Raw genomic sequence first — 21,136 nt, forward strand, 5'->3', positions numbered from 1 at the left:
TTTGTATTGTATTTGTATTATTATTGTGGCTTGTTTTGGACTGTGATGTTAAGGCACACCTTGTTTACAGCCGCCACAATCTTATAAGAATAGGCAGTTCACTCAGCTACACTGCTATAAATCAAGTCCGATTACCGGCGGAGATTGCCAGACCACCGGACTCAGCTTGGGCTACTATCCCAGGAGAGAGACGCCATCGGCAGTGGAGAGAGCGGAAGCGGGAGAAGCGAGCCGGACTACAGACTAGGCTAAAGGCTACACCATATAAATTACCATGCCCATCTCTCCTCCTCGCAAGATGGATGAATTAAGACTGAGGATTACCTCACAGCGAAGCACAAAGGACTGCTGTATTTTACTTCTAACTGAGACGTGGCTCAACAACAACATCCCCGACGATGCCATGGAGCTAGTGGACTGCACAGTGCACTGTGCAGATAGAACAGCTGACTCCAGCAAGAAGAAGGGAGGCGGGCTCTGTATATACATGCTTGGTGTACAGACTCCACAGTGGTGAACAGATTCTGCACACCCGATGTGGAATACATCACGGTGAAATGATCAGGACAGTGATTCAATCTCAGGACAACCAAACAATTCCCGATTCAGGACAGCAATTCAATTCAATCTTGAGAACTGCGATACTGATGATGAGCAATGACTTTTTTCTTTCTATTTCTTCTATTTATTATGTGCATATCTGTTGATGTGTGCGCGCTGTATTGCATACACACACAAAAAAAAGACTGAGCAGTTTCTCCAGAGTTAAAAGTATTTTCCTCAAAAATAGCTAATTTTGCTCTATTTTGAGTTTAGAGAGTAAAATTTGAAGTGGGAGCAAAATTACAGAGTAATTGTCTAACAGGGTTGGTTGTGGCTCTGAATTGAGTAAAATAGTACAAGAGTTAATTTCAAAACACACTGAATAGAGTCAAATACCAAAATGAAGTCAAATACCAGATAAATGAAGCTGTTGTAAAAAGTGGTTTTAGAACTGTGTTGGAATGTGTGAAAAAACATTGCCTTACCCATTGTGATTTGACCTGATGGGATTAAGGGTTAATCTGATGGGATTAAGTGGGAGGGGTATTCACTCTTCTCATTGAATCGAATGGAAATTTTTACCCTCCTCATTGAATACCCCTCCCACTGCCAACCCTTATCCCAAAACAATAGGACATACATTTTTTGATGGCCAGTTAATTGTCCAAATCAGTGGAGCAGATTTAATTTTTGTGCTTGATACATTCCTAAGACTGAACAGAATCACCTCAAGTGATCAAAACGGTTCATTACAATGGATAAGGTAACATTTTTCACACATCCAACAGTTCCAAAACTGCTTTTTTACATCTTCATTTATGAATGAATGAACCCTTTATTATCACTGTTACCAGTGAAATTGACCATCAACCTGTCCTTACAGAGGGGAACAGGACAGGAAGACAGGGATAAAAGAAAAAGAAACACAGTAGTAACATGAGGAAAGATGAGGAAAAAAAAGAACACCCCCCCCCCCCCCCCAATATGCTCCTATCAGGAGTACAGTGTGGGAGCATTTAAAAACCTCCGCACAAGCACACAATAACACAAGTACACTTTAAAACACGGGACTTGAGGGGGGGGAAAGGGGGGAAAGGCGGGGGCAATCAGGGGTGGGGGGAAGGGGTAAGGGGGTAGGAGGGAATCTTATCTGTTACTTTTTTAAAATTAACATCATGACATGCGTACTACATAGATATTATTGTAGCTGAACTTGTGCTGAACACAAAAAGTCACATAACTTTGAAAATACTGCTTAGATTTGTTAAATTGACAAAAAAATCCGAGCATGCCAAAATCATTAGAGTGCCAGAAAATACCCTTAGACCCCAGAGGGTTAAAATACAATTTAGACAGTAAACTATTTAACACTTCTAATTTTATGAGGTATAATTTCCAGGGGTAGTGTCATTTTTGTAAGACTAGCACTTTAAGAATAAATTTATATATTCATATGTAAATTTTATATCCAGAATGTATACATTTCTGTAATACTGCTTTACGACAATGTCTATTGTTAAAAGCACTATACAAATAAAAATTTAATTGAATTGACTACAGCAGTGGCTCCATACTTAAACCTAACTTTGAAGTTTCATAGCTACCCTGTCACATGCCTGCCAAAATCTGATTGGCTGATGGCAGCCATGTTTTAAGTAAAAATTAGCACAGAAATATCCCATACCAAATTTCAGCTAAATCAGACTTATAGTTCCTTAGAAAAAAAAAAAAAGGGTAACCTTAGCTCAACCCCTTCATATGATGTGATTTAGATCCTAAAGCAGGGGGAAAAAAAAACACAGAAGCAAGGAGAAACAAAGAATAAGAAGCGCCACAGGGCTCAAAGAAGCAGAAACAGGAGAGATAGAGACCTTGCAGTCACGTGACTGGAAAGTACACAGCTGCCATCTTGTCGGTAAAAAACACCGCTGAATACTGCTGCACTCGTGTACAGAATGGATCAATTTCAACCGACGGACTACACGGCTCATTTTTCTAATGAACAGATAACTAGATATATGTCTAAAATAAACGATCTACAGATTTGTGACCCTTATGGCTTACCGGACGGAGTTTTCACGACCGGATTTTGAACTGCCAGCGGAATACCTGGACGTGTATAATTACCTCATTAACTTTCCCTCGCTGTTCAGTGGTGAAGCACTGCGTGCCTATAAATCTCTGGACAGTTATCTTTACAGAAATTCAGGATTTGTCAGCGACTCAGATGTGGCATCTTGTAAACAAGAATCCTCATTGGACGGGTAAGTCACTTAAGTATAGCACTGACCAGCCGATTATAGAATAGAATAAGGTAATTCCAAATCGTCCGTCTTGTTTACATGGATCTGGCGTTGGAGAGGTAGAGGCTTAGCAGTGGAGATTTGAGTGGCTGTTTTCTGAGCTTAGTCAACAGGCTGGCTCTGCCTGCAGCCTCGCTTTTGCTTCCGCTCCCGGCGCCGCCTCCTTCACTTTGCTTCCGATAACAATCCACGGAGACCCCGCTGGTCTCGCTATCTCGTCTGGAATGTTTTTTTTTTTTTCTCATCCGGAATGTTGTGCATGCGATGGAAATCGCTACAAACCGTCATTTTCTGCTGGAAACCAATGTCCAGTAAGTCCATACGGTTGTAGTGGATATTGAAGTCCGGTACAGACGAACAACACGCAAAAATACACACAAAAACCATAAAAAACGTGCACAGGTAGGGAGAGCTTGTAGCCGCAGCCGTTGTAGTAGAATTGTATATAGTAGGGTTTTCCAGAAGAAAAGGTAGAAGCAGAAGTAGAAGTAGAAGGCGGAATATGGCGTTTGACCGACAAGATGGCGTCTGTCACAATCTGGATCGGCTGTGACGTCACATGCAAGTGCTCCATAGGGTTCTCAGGCAAATTTGTGAAGAAAACCAGTGGAAACTGGTGTAGATCAGGAGACATCTGGAAGCATTACCCCATCGCTAACAACTCTTGAAAATTGTCTATGGAAATTGAGGGCTTGACCTTTCACCATAGAACAATGAACTCTGTGAGTCATGGTGAAATTTGCGTGGGAGATGGAAACTCCCCTCCACCTGCAGCTTCTGCTGAATAGCAGAAAAGGTATCTAGGCTTCAGTAAACAAATCAAGGGATTGTGGTTAAATAAACATTTATTTTAACTTGCTTCACAGAAGATATTTTCTATTAAAAGTATAAAAACATTTTTGTCCTCTAGAACAGGGGCTCTCAACCTTTTCTGCTTTGAGGCCCACCTATTCATACTTGTAACGAGTCAGGGCCCATTAAAAAAAAAAAGAAGAGATGAATGGATGGATTATTTTGGCTTATCTACTCTATTAGAATCTAATAATCTATTGTAAAGTGTATTAATGGGATGCAACATCACTCCTTGTTACAGATGGAATTAAATAAATATTTTAATTGTAGGTCGTCTTCTTTTGGCTGCTCCTGATTAGGGGTCGCCACAGCGGATCTTTCGTCTCCATTGCTCCCTGTCTTCCGCATCCTTCTCTACCATACCTGCCACTTTCATGTCCTCTCTCACTACATCCATGTATCTCCTCTTTGGCCTTCCTCATTTTCTTTTGCCTGGCAGCTCCATCCTCAACATTCTAATTGAGTATTTTAATTGTAGGTACTATATTCAAAACTGCTTTCTCAGCCAAAAGGGATTAATGATCCAAAAGTGGAGTCTGGTCGATAAACACAAGAACTTATTGCCATGTTTGTGTACAGAAAACAAGCAGGTTATTAAAACCAAGAAGTATACTAAAAAGAAGTGGACATAGAAACCACTCAATGGGATACATTGTAAACAAAGAAGGATTACATGTTAACAAAGAAGGATTTTTCATACAAGTTGTAAAATTATTCATCCGTTGAGTTCCCTGAAATCTCAAACTACCTGGTGCTGCAGACATCGTTCTACGCAGACAAAAAGATGAAAACCTGGAAGAGCATGGAGGCATACAATTTTTTTATATGTGGCTGGGTTAAAGATCTGGGGATCAGGACATTACAAGATAGACGGCAGAAGATGGATCCAAGTGCAGGAAGAGTGTTTATTAGCAGGTGTGCTATTTAAGTCAAGTTTATTTTTAATAGCGCTTTTATCAATAAACATTGTCCCAAAGCAGCTTTACAGAGAATTAAAGACTTTAAACATGAGCTCATTTTATCCCTAATTTATCCCCACTGAGGAAGCCTGTGGTGACAGTGGCAAGGAAAAACTCCCTCAGATGACATGAAGAAACCTCGAGAGGAACCAGGCTCAAAAGGGAACCCCATCCTTATTTGGGTGATGACGGATAGCATGATTATACATAACTTGCTTCTATAACCACGTCCTATAGAGTCACAAAGTACAACTGTGTAACCAGAAAATTCATTATAGTTTTAACATGAAGTCTGTTTTGTTGAAATTATAAACCGTTCATTGATGGAAACTTGAGTGCAAAACTGTTCATGACAACTGCAGTCCTAAAGTTAGCAAGTCGACTGTAGTCCTCAGACATAAATGCATAACTGCAAGTGTCTAGAGCCATCTTCCATCCATCCATCCATCCATCCATCCATCCATCCATCTTCTTCCGCTTATCTGAAGTCGGGTTGCGGTGGCAGCAGGTTAAGCAGGGTATTCCAGGTGTCCCTCTCCCCAGCAACGCTTTCCAGTTCCTCCTGGGGGATCACAAGGTGCTCCCAGGCCAGATTAGATACAGTGGGGCAAAAAAGTATTTAGTCAGTCACCATTTGTGCAAGTTCTCCTACTTAAAAAGATGAGAGAGGCCTGTAATTTTCATCATAGGTACACCTCAACTATGAGAGACAAAATGAGGGAAAAAAAATCCAGAAAATCACATTGTCTGATTTTTAAAGAATTTATTTGCAAATTATGGTGGAAAATAAGTATTTGGTCAATAACAAAAGTTCACCTCAATACTTTGTTATATACCCTTTGTTGGCAATGACAGAGGTTAAACGTTTTCTGTAAGTCTTCACAAGGTTTTCACACACTGTTGCTGGTATTTTGGCCCATTCCTCCATGCAGATCTCCTCTAGAGCAGTGATGTTTTGGGGCTGTCACTGGGCAACACGGACTTTCAACTCCCTCCAAAGATTTTCTATGGGGTTGAGATCTGGAGACTGGCTAGGCCACTCCAGGATCTTGAAATACTTCTTACAAAGCCACTCCTTCGTTGCCTGGGCAGTGTGTTTGGGATCATTGTCATGCTGAAAGACCCAGACATGTTTCATCTTCAATGCCCTTGCTGATGGAAGGTTTTCACTCAAAATCTCATGATACGTGGCCCCATTCATTCTTTCCTTTACACGGATCAGTCGTCCTGGTCCCTTTGCAGAAAAACAGCCCCAAAGCATGACGTTTCCACCCCCATGCTTCACAGTAGGTATGGTGTTCTTTGGATGCAACTCGACATTCTTTCTCCTCCAAACACAAGTTGAGTTTTTACCAAAAAGTTCTATTTTGGTTTCATCTGACCATATGACATTCTCCCAATCCTCTTCTGGATCATCCAAACGCTCTCTAGCAAACTTCAGATGGGCCTGGACATGTACTGGCTTAAGCAGGGGGACACGTCTGGCACTGCAGGATTCGAGTCCCTGGCGGCGTAGTGTGTTACTGATGGTAGCTTTTGTTACTTTGGTTCCAGCTCTCTGCAGGTCATTCACTAGGTCCCCCCGTGTGGTTCTGGGATTTTTGCTCACCGTTCTTGTGATCATTTTGACCCCACGGGGTGAGATCTTGCATGGAGCCCCAGATCGAGGGAGATTATCAGTGGTCTTGTATGTCTTCCATTTTCTAATAATTGCTCCCACAGTTGATTTCTTCACACCAAGCTGCTTACCTATTGCAGATTCAGTCTTCCCAGCCTGGTGCAGGTCTACAATTTTGTTTCTGGTGTCCTTTGGCAGCTCTTTGGTCTTGGCCATAGTGGAGTTTGGAGTGTGACTGTTTGAGGTTGTGGACAGGTGTCTTTTATACTGATAACGAGTTCAAACAGGTGCCATTAATACAGGTCATGAGTGGCGGACAGAGGAGCCTCTTAAAGAAGTTGTTACAGGTCTGTGAGAGCCAGAAATCTTGCTTGTTTGTAGGTGACCAAATACTTATTTTACCGAGGAATTTAACAATTAATTCATTAAAAATCCTACAATGTGATTTCCTGGATTCTTTCCCCCCATTCTGTCCCTCATAGTTGAAGTGTACCTATGATGAAAATTACAGGCCTCTCTCATCTTTTTAAGTGGGAGAACTTGCACAATTGGTGGCTGACTAAATACTTTTTTGCCCCACTGTATATAATCTCTCCAGCGTGTTCTGGGTCTACTCCTAAGTCTCCACCCAGTTGGATGTGCCTGGAAAACCTCCAAAGGAATATGCCCAGGAGGCATCCTAATCAGATGCCCAAACCACCTCAGCTGACTCCTTTTGACATGAAAGAGCATCAGTTCAACTTGGAGATCCCTCCCAATGTCTGAGCTCCTCACCCTAAGGGTGAACCCAGCCACCCTATAGAGAAAGCTCATTTCAGCCACCTGTATCCACGATCTCATCCTTTCAGTTACTACCCAAAGCTCATGACCATAAGTGAGGGTTGGAACGAAGATTGACTGTTAAATCAAAAGCTTTGCCTTCCACCATGACAGACAATGCCCGCATTACTGCTGATGCCGCCCCAATCCACACGTCCATCTCACACTCCATTTTGCCATCACTCGTAAACAAGACCCCAAGATACTTGAACTCCTTCACTTGGGACAGCAACTCACTCCCAAACTGGAGGGAGCACTCCTCTGCTTTCTGGCAGAGAACCATGGCCTCAGAATTGGAGGTGCTGACTCTCATCCCAGTCGTTTCACTCTCGGCTGCAAACTGTCCCAGTGCTTGCAGAAGGTCATGCTCTGAAGAAGCCAACAGAACCACATCATCTGCAAAGGGCAGAGATGCAATTCTGAGGCCCCCAAACCAGACACCCTCCTCACCCTGGCTTTGCTTCGAGATCCCATCCATGAATATCACAAACAGGATCAGTGACAAGGGGCAGCCTTGGCGGCATCCAACACCCACCGGGAATGTGTTTGACACTATGCCAAGAATTCAGACACAGCTCACACTTTGGTTGTACAAGGACCGGATGGCTCGTAGCAACGGCCTCGATACCCCACACTCCCGCAGTCCCCCCTAAGAGCCCTTGGGGGACACGGTCGTAAGCCTTCTCCAAATCTACAAAACACATGTAGACTGGCTGGTCATACTCCCATGAATCCCCCCCCCCCCAAACAACCCTGCCAGGGTAAAGAGCTGGTCCACTGTTCCACAGCCAGGACAGAATCTGCATTGCTCCTCCTGAATCTGAGGTTCAACAATTGGTAAGAGCATCCTTTCCAGCACCCTGAAATAAACTTTCCTGGGGAGGTTGAGCAGTGTGATATCTCTATAAATGGAGCACTCTCTCTGGTCACCCTTTTTGAAAAGAGGAACCACCACCCCAGTCTGCCATTCCACAGGCACAGTACCCAATCTCCACACGACATTGAAGAGGCATGTCAGCCAAAACAGCCCAACAACGTCCAGAGCCTTCAGCATCTCAGGGCGAATCTCATCCACCCATGGTGCCTTGCCACCAAGGAGCTTCTTGATTGCCTCACTGACCTCTGACAGAGATATGGGTGAACCTTCCCCCGAGTCCTCAGACTCCACCTCCTCCATAGAGGACATATAGGATGGGTTCAGGAGTTCCTCAAAGTGCTCCTTCCACTGACCGACAATATCCCCAGTTCGGGTCAGCAGTTCTTCTCCCTGGCTGCACCCTGCTTCCCTTTCCTGAGTCACTGAATGGTTTGCTAGAACTTCCTTGAGGCCAACCCAAAAGTCCTTCTCCATGGCCTCTCCAAACTCCTCACACACCCAGGTTTTTGCTTCAGCAACTGCCAAAACTGCAGCCCTTCTGGCCTCCCAGTACCTGCCTGCTGCCTCAAGGGACCCCTGGGCCAACCAAGCCCAAAAAGCCTCTTTCTTCAGCTTGACTGCTTCCTTCACCACCAATATCCACCAGCGGGTTCTTAGGTTACCGCCACAACAGGCACCAACAACCTTTTGGCCACAGCTCCTACCATCCCCCTGTACTATAGAGGCTTTGAACATGGTCCATTTGGATTCCATGTCCCCAACCTCCCCCAGGATGCATGAAAAGCTCTTCCAGAGGTGGGAATTGAAGACCTCATGAACAGAGGACTCTGCAGACCTTCCCAGTTCACCCTCCCTGCACACTTGGGTTTGCCAGGTCTGTCCAGCAGCCTCCTCCACCATCCAATCCAACTCACCATCAGGTGGTGATCAGTTGACAGCTCTGCTCTTCTCTTCACCTGAGTGTCCAAGACATACGGCCGCAGATTGATGATACGACCACAAAGTTGATCATCGATCTTTGACCTGAGGTGTTCTGGCACCAGGTACACTTATGAACCATGATCATGGTGTTTGTTATGGCCAATCCATGATGAACACAGAAGTCCAACAACAAAACACCACTAGGGTTTAGATCAGGTAGGCCATTCCTCCCAATCACCCCCCTCCAGGTTTCCCCATCATTGCCCACCAGAGAATTGAAGTCCCCCAGGAGAACTATGGAGTCCCCAGTCGACACCCCTTCCAGGACACTGTCTACAGCACTTCACTTGGGAGCAGGAAACCGGGGCCTCCTCCTGGAGTCAGACCTGGGAGGGGACCTCGCCGACAAGTGTCTGGTGGCAGGGCCTTGGCCCATGGGGCCCACCCTGAAGAAATTACATGGAGCCGTCGCCAGGTGGGCCCACCATCAGCAAGGACAGGAGTTGGGTGCAATGTGAGCCGGGTGGCAGTCAAAGGGGGGAGCCTGGGCGTGCTGATCTTTGGCAGCACAGATTGGGATGGTGTCTTCCAAGTGTTTTTTTTATTTTACCAAAGCAAAATAGAAAGCAGAGTATTTAAACAGCTTTATAAACATGGCTAGAAACAAACGTGACCGTGATCATGCTTTGGAAAGCCTCTGTGAAAACAGCTTCTGTGCATGGTGATTGCACTCAAATCAGCGTCAGGTGTTTCCCATAATGACTGGGTCCCAAGTATGCGCACAACACGCTCTGTGAGCGTGCGCAGCCGCTTGAGCTGCACCAGACTCAAGCATGCAAAGGCTCGACAGGCAAGTGTTCACCTACTGTACTGTGTAACCACAAATTTTAGCTCACATGTATATCGCCATTAAAATGCCTTATTTTCATCGATAACCCATCGCAAAGCATCACGAGCTGTAGTGTGACCATAGCTTAATGAGGAGGATGTGACGTCGTATGCAACCAAGCAATTGTACCCTACTAGGAGTAAAAATTAGTTTCACCTCGGAAAAAAAATAATTCACGGCCCACTAGATGGCGCTTCGTGGCCTACTAATAGGCCGCAGCCCAGTGGTTGAGAAACACTGCTCTAGAACACCATTTCCTTACAAGTTGAGGACACTTACTGTTCTTTTGTGGCTTTATGATTTTATTTTTGCTTGGTTCTTTAACTATAAAAGACCTAAGTAAACCCCAGTAATTGGGATTCTAGGATACTTAGGGTCTTATCTATAGTATTCAGACTTTCATTATATTCACAGCCTTTTGCTGACAGTTTACCTGTCAAACATTTATTTGCCATCACAGATATTTTGCTTAGTATAGCACGGGTTTACTTTTGATAGAATTGCTCATGCAGCTACGTTTTATTCTTTTCTTGCTTTTTATTTCAAGTTGATTTGTGCTCAACTATTACATGCTATCAGCTTCATACTTTTAATAAACCTCAGCCCTTTTTAGCGTGATTCGTTAAAAAGGCAAGTCTGATAGTTTGAGCTTATTAATTAATTTGAAGACTTCACTGTACACAGGTGAGAACACATGTTCTAGTCTAACACTTTAAAAGACTGTATCTTATGCTTTGGCTGAGTGGAGTCTAATTTTACACAGAAAAGTTTATCTGGTATTACTAGACTTAATTAGCATTACAACCATACCATCAGTCACACTGAGTATGCCCCAAACATTGCTGATCATATCAGAATCCTGTACATGACTTTCAAGGTTTGTGTGAATCTGTGCAAGTAAGTAATAAGTTACAGTTAAACTACTATATGTAGTAAGTAGTGAGTGTGTTGAAGTGTTTTTTGGATGTGTGCTGCTATCCTTTTAATTTTTTTTTATCTTCCTTCCCCTTTGTCAGGGGAAGGAAGGTAAAAAAAATGCCTTTGCTAGGCTGCCATTGTAAATAAGAATGTGTTCTTCATGAATTTGTTCTTGACTGGTTAAATAAAGGTTAAATAAATCAATGGGGCACCGAGGCAGGACAAGTTGGAGCCAAAGCCTACTGTGGGGAAACAGACGACCCTGCCCAGCAGAGTCTGGTGTGGCACCTTAGCCACCCTTGACAGGGTTACAACAAACAGAAGCCCTTCTAAATCCCCAACAGCAAAGCAGGCAGAGGAGGAACCACCACACAGATTCCCAATGGCTACAGAGGTGAATGAGGGCAATGCCAGAAGGACTAGTCAAGTCAAGTTTATTTGTATAGCGCTTTTAACAATAAACATTGTCGCAAAGCAGCTTTACAGAATTTGAACGACTTAAACCTCATTTGGGCAACAACAGACAACATGACTATCACATTAACAGTTTTAACATGAAGTCAGTTTTGTTGATGTTATAAACTCTTCATTGATGGAAACTTGAGTGCAAAACTGTTCATGACAACTGCAGTCCTAAAGTTAGCAAGCCAACTGTAGTCCTCGGCCATAAAAGCATTACTGTAAGAGTCCAGAGCGTCCTCTAGGTGTGACTTTCAACTGTCCACATGGGGCTGTCCTCCACAGGAGCGATGCGATGAGACTCCAACCAGACACAGGGCACTAGGATGGATCAGGCAGGTCCGAGGAGCAGAAGAGGTCAGCACCTTGATCCCAGGACTGACATGTAACTCAGAGGGACAAATTTGGGGGGGGGGGGGGAGAAAACAGGTTGTTAGGTATGCCCAATGTCACCTGAATAAGCAGGAACAGTATACATATTGCACTGAGTACAAGCAGGGACTCCAGCAACCAACTATGACAACATAACTAAAAGGGGAGAGCCAGAAGGTAACACAGGCATGCCCTGGGACATAAAGCAGCCAGCCACTACACCGTCAACAAACTCGAGTGAGCAAGCGAGTGGGGGACTGACAGCATCCATTCATCCCATTTTACCAAAACTATGTCTGAGGATCCTCCAGATCTACTCCTTTACCTCATAAGCACCATTAACAAAAGGCTTGACTAAACAGATATGTTTTCAGCCTAGACGTAAATGCTGAGACTGTGTCTGATTCCCAAACATTACTTGGAAGGCTGTTCCATAACTGTGGGGCTTTGTAAGAAAAGGCTCTGCCCCCGATGTAGCGTTCACTATACAAGGTACCAGCAGATAGCCTGCACCTTTTGATCTAAGTAGGCGTGGCGGGTCATAGAAGTTCACTAGAAGTTCACTCAGGTACTGTGGTGTGAGACCATTCAGTGCTTTAAAGGTCACTAGTAGTATTTTATAATCAATACGAAATTGGATTGGGAGCCAATGCAGTGTGGATAAGACAGGGGTGATGTGGTCATATTTTCTAGTTCTAGTAAGGACTCTTGCTGCTTCATTTTGAACTAACTGGAGCTTGTTTATGCACTTATTGGAACATCCAGACAGTAAGGCATTACAATAATCCAACCTGGAGGTAACAAAAGCATGAACTAGTTTTTCCACGTCATATAATGACATTAAATTTCTTATCTTAGCAATATTTCTGAGATGAAAGAAAGCTATCCGGGTAATGTTATCAATTTGAGTTTCGAATGGAAGATTGGGGTCAATAATCACTCCGAGGTCTTTTAATGCTGCACATGAAGAAACAGAAAGGCCATCCAGAGTTACTGTGTAATCAGAAAACTTGCTTCTAGCTGCATGTGGTCACTGCAACAATTTGCTGCTTTTTCCAAGAGTAAAGTTCTCGCTTTACTTGATGAAGCCACACAGTCTTGGATCCAGGATGGAATGAAGAAGACATGTGGAATCCTACATCATGCAGCACCACCCTTGTTTTCATCTCCTAATACATCCATGTATCTGGCTAATCCAGTATGGCCGCGCCCAGGGAAACAGCCCAATGGACTGATGTTACAACTTTAGCATGTTTTTTTAAGCTAAAGCCCACTTAATTTTTTTTGTCTAGAACATCTTGTATTAATGTATAATGATGACATTTCATGACCCTGTAATTTCAAAATTTCCTGGTTTAAAAACTATGTAGATGCGCCCCCCGTAGTCAACGTTGGCACGTGCTTGATTATGTGATCACTTGACAGCATGGCAAGAAGCAGGTGCTCATCACAAAGACGGCAAGAAATGTAGATAAATGCTGGACCAATCACAAGCTACTTATAAGCCACCTCAAAATCAGCATTCGGAGAAAACCACCTATCCGAATAGGCAACCCTCCAAGGAAAAGGTTCAACACTGCAGAATTTAACAATAATGACATCAAAACAGCACACCAGGAAGCAATCAACAATCAGCTTGCTGAAAATCCATCAAACCCAGAGATAGATGCTGAATGGACAATGCTAAAGATAGTTGAAGATACCATAAGATTGTCCAGAAAGAAAAATGTAGCTGGGTTCAGCAAAAATAAAGAAGAGACTGAAGACCTGATAAAAGATCTAAAAAATCAAGATCTAAAATCTAATCTGAAAAAGACATGCTTTCAAGAACTCAAGTGGAGATCAGAGATATCCAGAACAAATGGAGGCAGTTCAAGGCAAATGAATTGCAAGGCTATGCAGACACTCACGATATGCACAATTTTTATGCTGTTACAAAAGAGCTGCATGGACCATTCCATTGCTCAATGCGCATGCTAAAATTGGCTGATAATAATACCATCCAAACTGACAGCAAAGACATTCTCAATAGTTGGAAAGAACACTTCAGCACCCTGCTTAACAGAAACTCCACTGCTTCTGACAACTTCCTCAGGAACGTACCTCAACACCCTGTGCAACTGGGGATTGTCAGCTCCACCCACCCTCCATGAGTTCATTAAGGTGATAACCAATATGAGACCAAGGAAATCACCAGGACCAGATAGCATCCCTTTAGAACTCATCTAAAATGGAGGCCACTCTTTGAAAACAAGACTATTCACTATCATACTCTGCATATAGGAGAGCACAAGGGTTCCTACAGATCAAGAATGCCACCACTGTCACCATTTTCAAAAAAGGAGACTGCAACATATGCAGCAACTACCATGGCATTTCCCTACTTTCCCATCATGGGCATATGTGCATGGATCCTCTTGAACCGTCTTCTTCCCATTGCAGAAAAAGTCCTACCAGAGTCGCAGTGTGGCTTCAAGTCATCAAGAGACACCACTGACATAATATTCTGCACTCGACAACTTCAGAAAAACAGTAGAGAACAGCAGAAACTCTCTACCTAGTGTTTTATGACCTGTAAAAGACTTTTGATACTGTTCCAAGACCCACTATGTGGATCATACTGAAACATTTCAGGTGCCCGGACCACTTCGTCACTCTCATCCAGGTTCTACATGACGGTATGCTCAGTCAAGTATCACCATCAGAACAACCTGTCTGAGGAATTCCCAAATCAGCAATGGTCTAAAGCAAGGATATGTACTTGCCCCAACACTCTTCTCAGTGTATCTCACAGCCATATTACACAAAATTCCACCAGAGTGGAGATCAAATACCATTATGATGGTGGACTTTTCAATCTGTCCAGATTCCACTCAAAGAGGTGCATGAATACCACCCGTATCACAGAGATCCAGTACACTGATGACAATGCAACACCAACTCAAACACCTGAAGACACACAAATTGACAACTTCAAGAACGCATATACTCGCTTCAGCCTCACCATCAACACAGGCAAGACCAAAGTGCTCACACAACCAGCAGCCAAGACTGTACTCCCAAACTTTGTCATTACCATCAATGACACCTCTTTAGAATCTGTAGAACAGTTCCCCTATCTTGGGAGTATCCTAACCAGTCAATGCTACTCTTCAAAGGATGTGGAAAATTGAATATGCCAAGCCCACATCACATATGCAAGATTAGAAAAATATGAGTCTTCAACAACAAAAACATAAGAATGCTGACAAAAAAGCAGTTGTTATTTCTAATCGCCGGGGTCCGAAACTTGGACATTATATCAAAGTGATGGAAAGAAACTGGAACACTTCCATCAGCAAAAGCTCCAGGCAATAATGCAAATTAAATGGGAGGACAATGCCTCCAACAGTGCTGTCCTCGAAAGGGCCCAAGTCACCAGCACAGAAGCAACCATCATTAAGCACTAACTCAGATGGATTGGGCACATGTGCTGAATGAATGACTCTAGACTCCCTTGCCAGTAAACTCAGCACTGGTCTTTGTAGTGCCATATAGTGTAGTGCAGTTCTTCTAACTGTATGCCACCCCATATGGCACTACAAAGACCAGCTCAAACAAACATTGAAAAAGACCAACAGTAGTCAGGAAACCTGGGAAGTTCAAGCAGCTGACTGCAAGCACTGGTGACACACCATTTTGAGTGGTGCTGACCCATTTGAAGAGAGAGACGGAGAATGAGAGAAACAGAAGCTCCAGCAAACCCAACCATGACCACTGACAACTTTACAGTGCCATGTATGCAGCCGTATGTTCCAACGCGAGGATTGGCTTAATTCATCACCAACGATATAAACACAACAGATAGGAGGGAAGAAGCTGAATACTTGCAAACAAGTAAATGACTAGAGAAATAAAATAAATACAGCTGTTTGAATAAATTAGGCTCCATCTCATTAGATCTGATTGATATGCAGCCATATTGTGCTAATATACCTAAACATTGTTTTTGACCATTGAGGTTCATACTTTGCTGAGTAGTTTGACACATTAGTTTGCAAAAGTAGCTTTTGCATATTATTCAAATTACCATTCATTAAATATTATGCCCATTCATTAAACTGAAGTGCTTCAATATGTGAGCCACTTCATGCTGCTGAATACAGATGAATGAAAACACTTCAGAAATGCTTTCAGTGAAAATTGGTTTATAATTGATCATGCAAGGTTTCTTTTTTTCTCCAGCAGTTTTCAAAAAAAAAAAGTGATGACTGTGTTATATTCTATTTACTTATGTACTTCTCTGCTATGCCTTTAAATTGCCCCTAGGGGACAAATAAAGTGTTCTGAATTTGAATATTTCTTACTCCTGTAGAACATGGAAGTGGCCTCTGTTTTTTTGGCTTCCAAGACTTTCTCACTGACTTCTGGGCAAATTCTGGTGTTGTTCACACAATACCACCACATAATGGACATGCTCATATTACATGCAAGTGTGAAGAATTCACCCCGTGGAAGTATACACACGATGCCCTGATGGGCTCAAAGAAAGACAGTTGCAGATGTAAAAATCAGCCCTAATCATCATAATTTTCTGAGGGTGCCAAAACATGCCAATGTCCAAGAACTGGCAAGAAGGGGGCTCAGTGGACCAACTTCAATTCTGGTTGATGTATTCTGATCTTGCACTATGGAGCAAACATCTATGCCCATGCGGCATCATACTGCTTCATAGCCTGCAAGAGTTTGTGGTGACTATCTTTTTCCTGTGGGGCACCCCTCCCAAGCAGACCTTTTTGTTTAAACAGACTTGTGTTTCCAGCAAGCCTGTGCCTCTTTAACAGAGACAATGACATTTCCATTTGTGGCCCTTGCAGTCAATGTATAGGTTGAAAATTCAGTTCTGAAATGCTTGTCGCTCCCACATCCTCAGCAGAAGCTGATAGCACACAAGGAAGTATGACTGAATCTGACTGGCAAACATAGTGTCTGCTACACACTGGGGTTACACGATGGTTAGCATTCTAGTGAATCTAGCCAATGAATTGTTTAGACCCATTTGGTGTTAAAGCCTCACTCACAACCCGTCGTAAGTGTTTTGGACATGCACAGGTTGCAGGGTTTGGTAGCTTGCAGCCGTGCCGCAGGGTCGCAGTGAACCCGGGGGAAAGTTTTGGGGAGGAGTATGGGCAAAGTACTTGTCAAGTACAGGTTGCACACCTGACTTCCTCGAGGCATGGGAAAAATTGCGCCGTTAGCCCATGGAAAGTGATCAGTGCGTGTTCAGTGAGTGTGGAGTGCGTGAGACTTGCATTTTACCAGTTTCCTGCGCTCCGAGTACGGGCCGCACTTGTGAAGCGTGTGATGTATATGATTAGCACATTACAACTTGCGTATGATGCAAGCCAGGAGTGGGTATAAAACCAGCATGTCTGCAGCATTCTGCATCTGTCTTTTGACTGAAGAACATTGGATATTTTGTGGGAAAATTAAAAAAACAATTTCAGTTTAAAGTTTAGAAAATGGGACCCAAGAAGAAGCGAGCAAAAGTGAAGTAACCCAGCCTGAAACAGCAGAAGGGGAGGAGGAGGAATTTGATGATGATGGTAGCAGCACCAGTAAGCCCTGCACGGACAGGGAGAAGCATGCCTTCAAGCCAGCAGAAGGCACAGCACCCCGCCAGAGGGATTTTCACAGGTAAAATACGTTTTAAACATTCATTTCAGTATCTATATGCTTACGTAATTAATATTATATATGCTTATTTTCATGTATGTTTCAGCTAACAATGCCCAGAAGTGAGGATGTTGCAATCCCATCATCGCTGTCAGGCCATTGTGCCATGCTCAGTGATGAGGACAAGGACATCCCGACACCCCATCCCACCACTCAGCAGGAGTAGGAGCAGGACAGCAGCTTGGAGTCAAAGTGTTTTTCAGTGCTCAAACTGTTGGGCTATTTAGTTGGGATTTTTTACAGTGTAATAAAATGCGTTATTCCCTTATACTCATGTTTTATTATTTGAGGTTTGCATGGTAAATTAACATATACTCAAAAACAGCAAATGAGGTGGTCTTCCTTTCTATAATGCTACATGATCGGTTCCTTGGTTTCCTCCCCAATATATATACCCAGAGTCTTGCCCCTTGTGTTGCGTGCAGGTCGCGTGCACTGCGTGCATACTACACATAGGGGTAGAAAGTGAGATGTACTTCTGTCTTGGGGGCTGCACAAATAGCAAGTGTGGAATACTTGTGTAGTATTTCTGAGGCATGTCACTCATACAATGACCATGCGTCACTCATGCGTCTTACCGTCATCGCAAAAAGCCCCTGCTACTGACTTGGTTCAGGTGTACAAAAGGAGTACAGATCCCGTACGTAGTGTATGCGTTCTTGATTTGTCGCAAGACCAGTAGAATTTGCATGTGCAGGACCAAAAGTCTCCACGGGCAGTCTGCGACCTTCTATGGCGCTGAACACACACAAGTGTCGCACAAGTCTCAAGCACGGTTTTGCCAATTTTTTACCGTAGACCACCCGTAGCAACACGTACGGCAGGCTGTGAGTAAGGCTTAAGGAGCTCCTTTCTGAGTTCACTCTGAGGCCAAGCACTGTGATGTGTGCAAGGAGGGAAGACCGATTAACCTGCTCCTTGGTGGTATATAGCAGCCAGTTGATTGCAGTATAATAATGCTGGCCATCATGGGAAACAAAGCCACTTGCAGATATCTTGAAAACGCCTGTGGTGTTTGACTTCTCTCTAAGAGTAAAACTTTTAAGTGGAAGAGCTGCCATTGGAAGGCCACCCTTAAAATACATCTGTGTTCTGGGGACATGAAAATAATGGTTAATCCACTCTACCCATACAAACCAATTCTAAGGATGTACAAAAAAAAGAACCAGTTCAACTCTTAATTATGAACATCCTTCTTCTAAGACAGAACAAGCTTGGGTCCAAGAAACAATTTTGTTGGGGTCCAATACTGATGAGACCCTGAACCCTGAGACAGCTGGGGGTTGGTGACAGAATGAAGTGCATGGGTGCATGTAAGCTGTCTGTCCAAATTCCCTTTTAAAGCTCTTCATAAAAACACTGTGGCATGGTGAGTTCTCAAGTCAAGTGAAATCAAGCAGCTTTATTGTCATATCAACATATACAGCTGGTACAGTCACAGTGACATGAAACAATGTTTCTCCAGGACCATGGTGCTGCACAAAACAATATAGAACTGCATGAGGCTACACAGAGCTAAATAAGACTACATACACTTAGACAGGAATCCATAAAGTGCAGTTGTGCAAATGATAAATAAATGCTATAAATGAAAACATAACATACTAGCTCACAGCAAAAACGCAGGCAGTTAATGCAATATTTTGTTCACGGTGTTTTAGCAACAATTTAAGAAAGGAATGTGCAAAAAACGCAAAGGGAGTGGAAATGTATTCAGTTGAGTGTGTGCGTGCGCACACGTGTTTGTGTGTGTGAGTGAGTGCAGTCTCTGGGTAGTGAGGAGTCTGACAGCTTGGGGGAATAAACTGTTACATAGTCTGACCGTGAGGGTCCAAATGCTTCTGGGTCATTTTCAGCCTGGAAGAATATCCTGGACACAGCTGTAAAATATACACTTATTAAGGCAGAGAAGATTAGAGGAGATAAAAGTTATCCTGCACTTTGGAGGGACAGGATGCCTGTCGTGTCAACTGGAGTACATGATACTAAGGTGACAGCTCCATATGGTAGATGTGTGGTAAAGTATCTCATCTCATCTCATTATCTCTAGCCGCTTTATCCTTCTACAGGGTCGCAGGCAAGCTGGAGCCTATCCCAGCTGACTATGGGCGAAAGGCGGGGTACACCCTGGACAAGTCGCCAGGTCATCACAGGGCTGACGCATAGACATAGACAACCATTCACACTCACATTCACACCTACGGTCAATTTAGAGTCACCAGTTAACCTAACCTGCATGTCTTTGGACTGTGGGGGAAACCGGAGCACCCGGAGGAAACCCACGCGGACACGGGGAGAACATGCAAACTCCACACAGAAAGGCCCTCGCCGGCCCCGGGGCTCGAACCCGGACCTTCTTGCTGTGAGGCGACAGCGCTAACCACTACACCACCGTGCCGCCCGTGGTAAAGTATGTACAGAAAAAAGAAGAGAGAAAGATGGCATGACCATATTATTCATTGCCAATACTGCATCATTCAATTCAATTACATTTTATTTTTATAGTGCTTTGAATGATGGACATTATCACAAAGAAATATACACATTCTGGAAATACATTTTGCATATATGAATTTATAAATTCATCCCTAATGAGCAAGCCCGAGCAAGCCAATTTTTTCTGGTGGTAAGGAAAAATTCTCTGAGATGACATGAGGAAGAAACCTTGAGAGGAACCAACTCAAAATGGAACACCGAATAGCATGGTTATAAATAACTTACTTTTATAACTATGTGCTATATGGTCAAAAAGTGTAATTGTGTAACCAGGAAATTCACACAGTTTTAACATGAAGTCTGTTTTGTTAAAACTGTTAAAACTGAAGTCTGTTCAAGTATTGTTGAATACTTGAATGAGAGACTGTTCGTGGCAACTGCAGTCCTAAAAATCATCATGACAACTGTAGACCTAAGCCATTATAGCAAAACCGTTTTTATTAATTGCAGTCCAAAGCCATCTTCAAGGTTTCCAAACGCATCTTTTGCACATCATATAAAACTATGAACTTTTTCTGGAAAGTCTCAGCATGTGGGTGCAAAAGTGTCGAGGTGATCACCATTACCCTTATGCACGGGCGATTGCTCCAAGACAACGAGGGAGGCTCAGCCTCCTCTAAAAATGACAAACATCGTGTAGGATGAATTGCGCTAGGCTTATGTTATAGCCGACCTTATAACATTGCTATTTCAGATCCAGAATCATAGAAATATATGTGCTCAACCCAACTACAGTGCGAAATCATTCCGTTATAACTTTCCCCAGTTCGCCTAATGTGTGCGTGAGTTTTTCCCCCTCGTGACAACACGATGCAGCCCAGCCTCAGTGGACTTCAATGGCATTTGGGAGCTATGCGCTTTTCAATATCAAAATGCAAGACGATTATTGGACAAATACTGGGAAAACGCCCGCCCACAGACTCACAGTCTCACAGTGGGAGGCAATGAGAGGGACATGGCAAAGCTTTCTGCGAGGAGACTGGTGATTGGTGAAAGCGGCAGGACATTTTCTTTGATTGGCAGCTCGTTTCAAATATAGACAGGCAGCGGTGAATTTCAGTTCAGTCCCATGCGGATTCGCAAGTGGTGTGGTGTATTGTAAGAGATCAGCTTACATTTCGATTTCATTCATTACATATGGTTTCTACCAGCTTTTTTAGTTTGTATATATTTTCATTGTAAATAAAGTGTAAATATAGTGTTGTCAAGTTTGCGATCTTAGTTCCAGAAATTTCGTTTATTTGAGTGACTGAACATTTTCTGCGTGTTTTCTTAATTTAAAAGCAGTGGAATAGATGCTTGTACCTTTCTGTTATTGTGTTCTTGCTAGAATATCAACCAAATTATCCCACAAAAGTTGTTTTGTTGAGTGTTTGATGTGTTAGACTGTTTAAA

General features: G+C 43.3%; 1 protein-coding gene across 5 annotated transcripts in view; it reads right to left on the minus strand.

The window, feature by feature from the left end:
• Positions 1 to 21,136, minus strand: part of fer (fer (fps/fes related) tyrosine kinase) — a 408,576-nt gene that overhangs the window by 36,207 nt on the left and 351,233 nt on the right. Inside the window, exon 20 of one of the 5 annotated variants that reach the window (XM_060913310.1) lies at positions 17,433 to 19,125. The exons of the other annotated variants lie outside the window; for them this stretch is intronic. Coding sequence (XP_060769293.1) covers positions 18,959 to 19,125 — 167 coding nt within the window. The 3' untranslated portion in view covers positions 17,433 to 18,958. Of the gene's footprint in view, positions 1 to 17,432; positions 19,126 to 21,136 lie in introns of those variants that run through there. 5 annotated transcript variants of the gene reach the window in all.

The sequence above is a fragment of the Neoarius graeffei genome, chromosome 28, assembly GCF_027579695.1.
Source record: "Neoarius graeffei isolate fNeoGra1 chromosome 28, fNeoGra1.pri, whole genome shotgun sequence".
NCBI classification, from domain to species: Eukaryota; Metazoa; Chordata; class Actinopteri; order Siluriformes; family Ariidae; genus Neoarius; species Neoarius graeffei.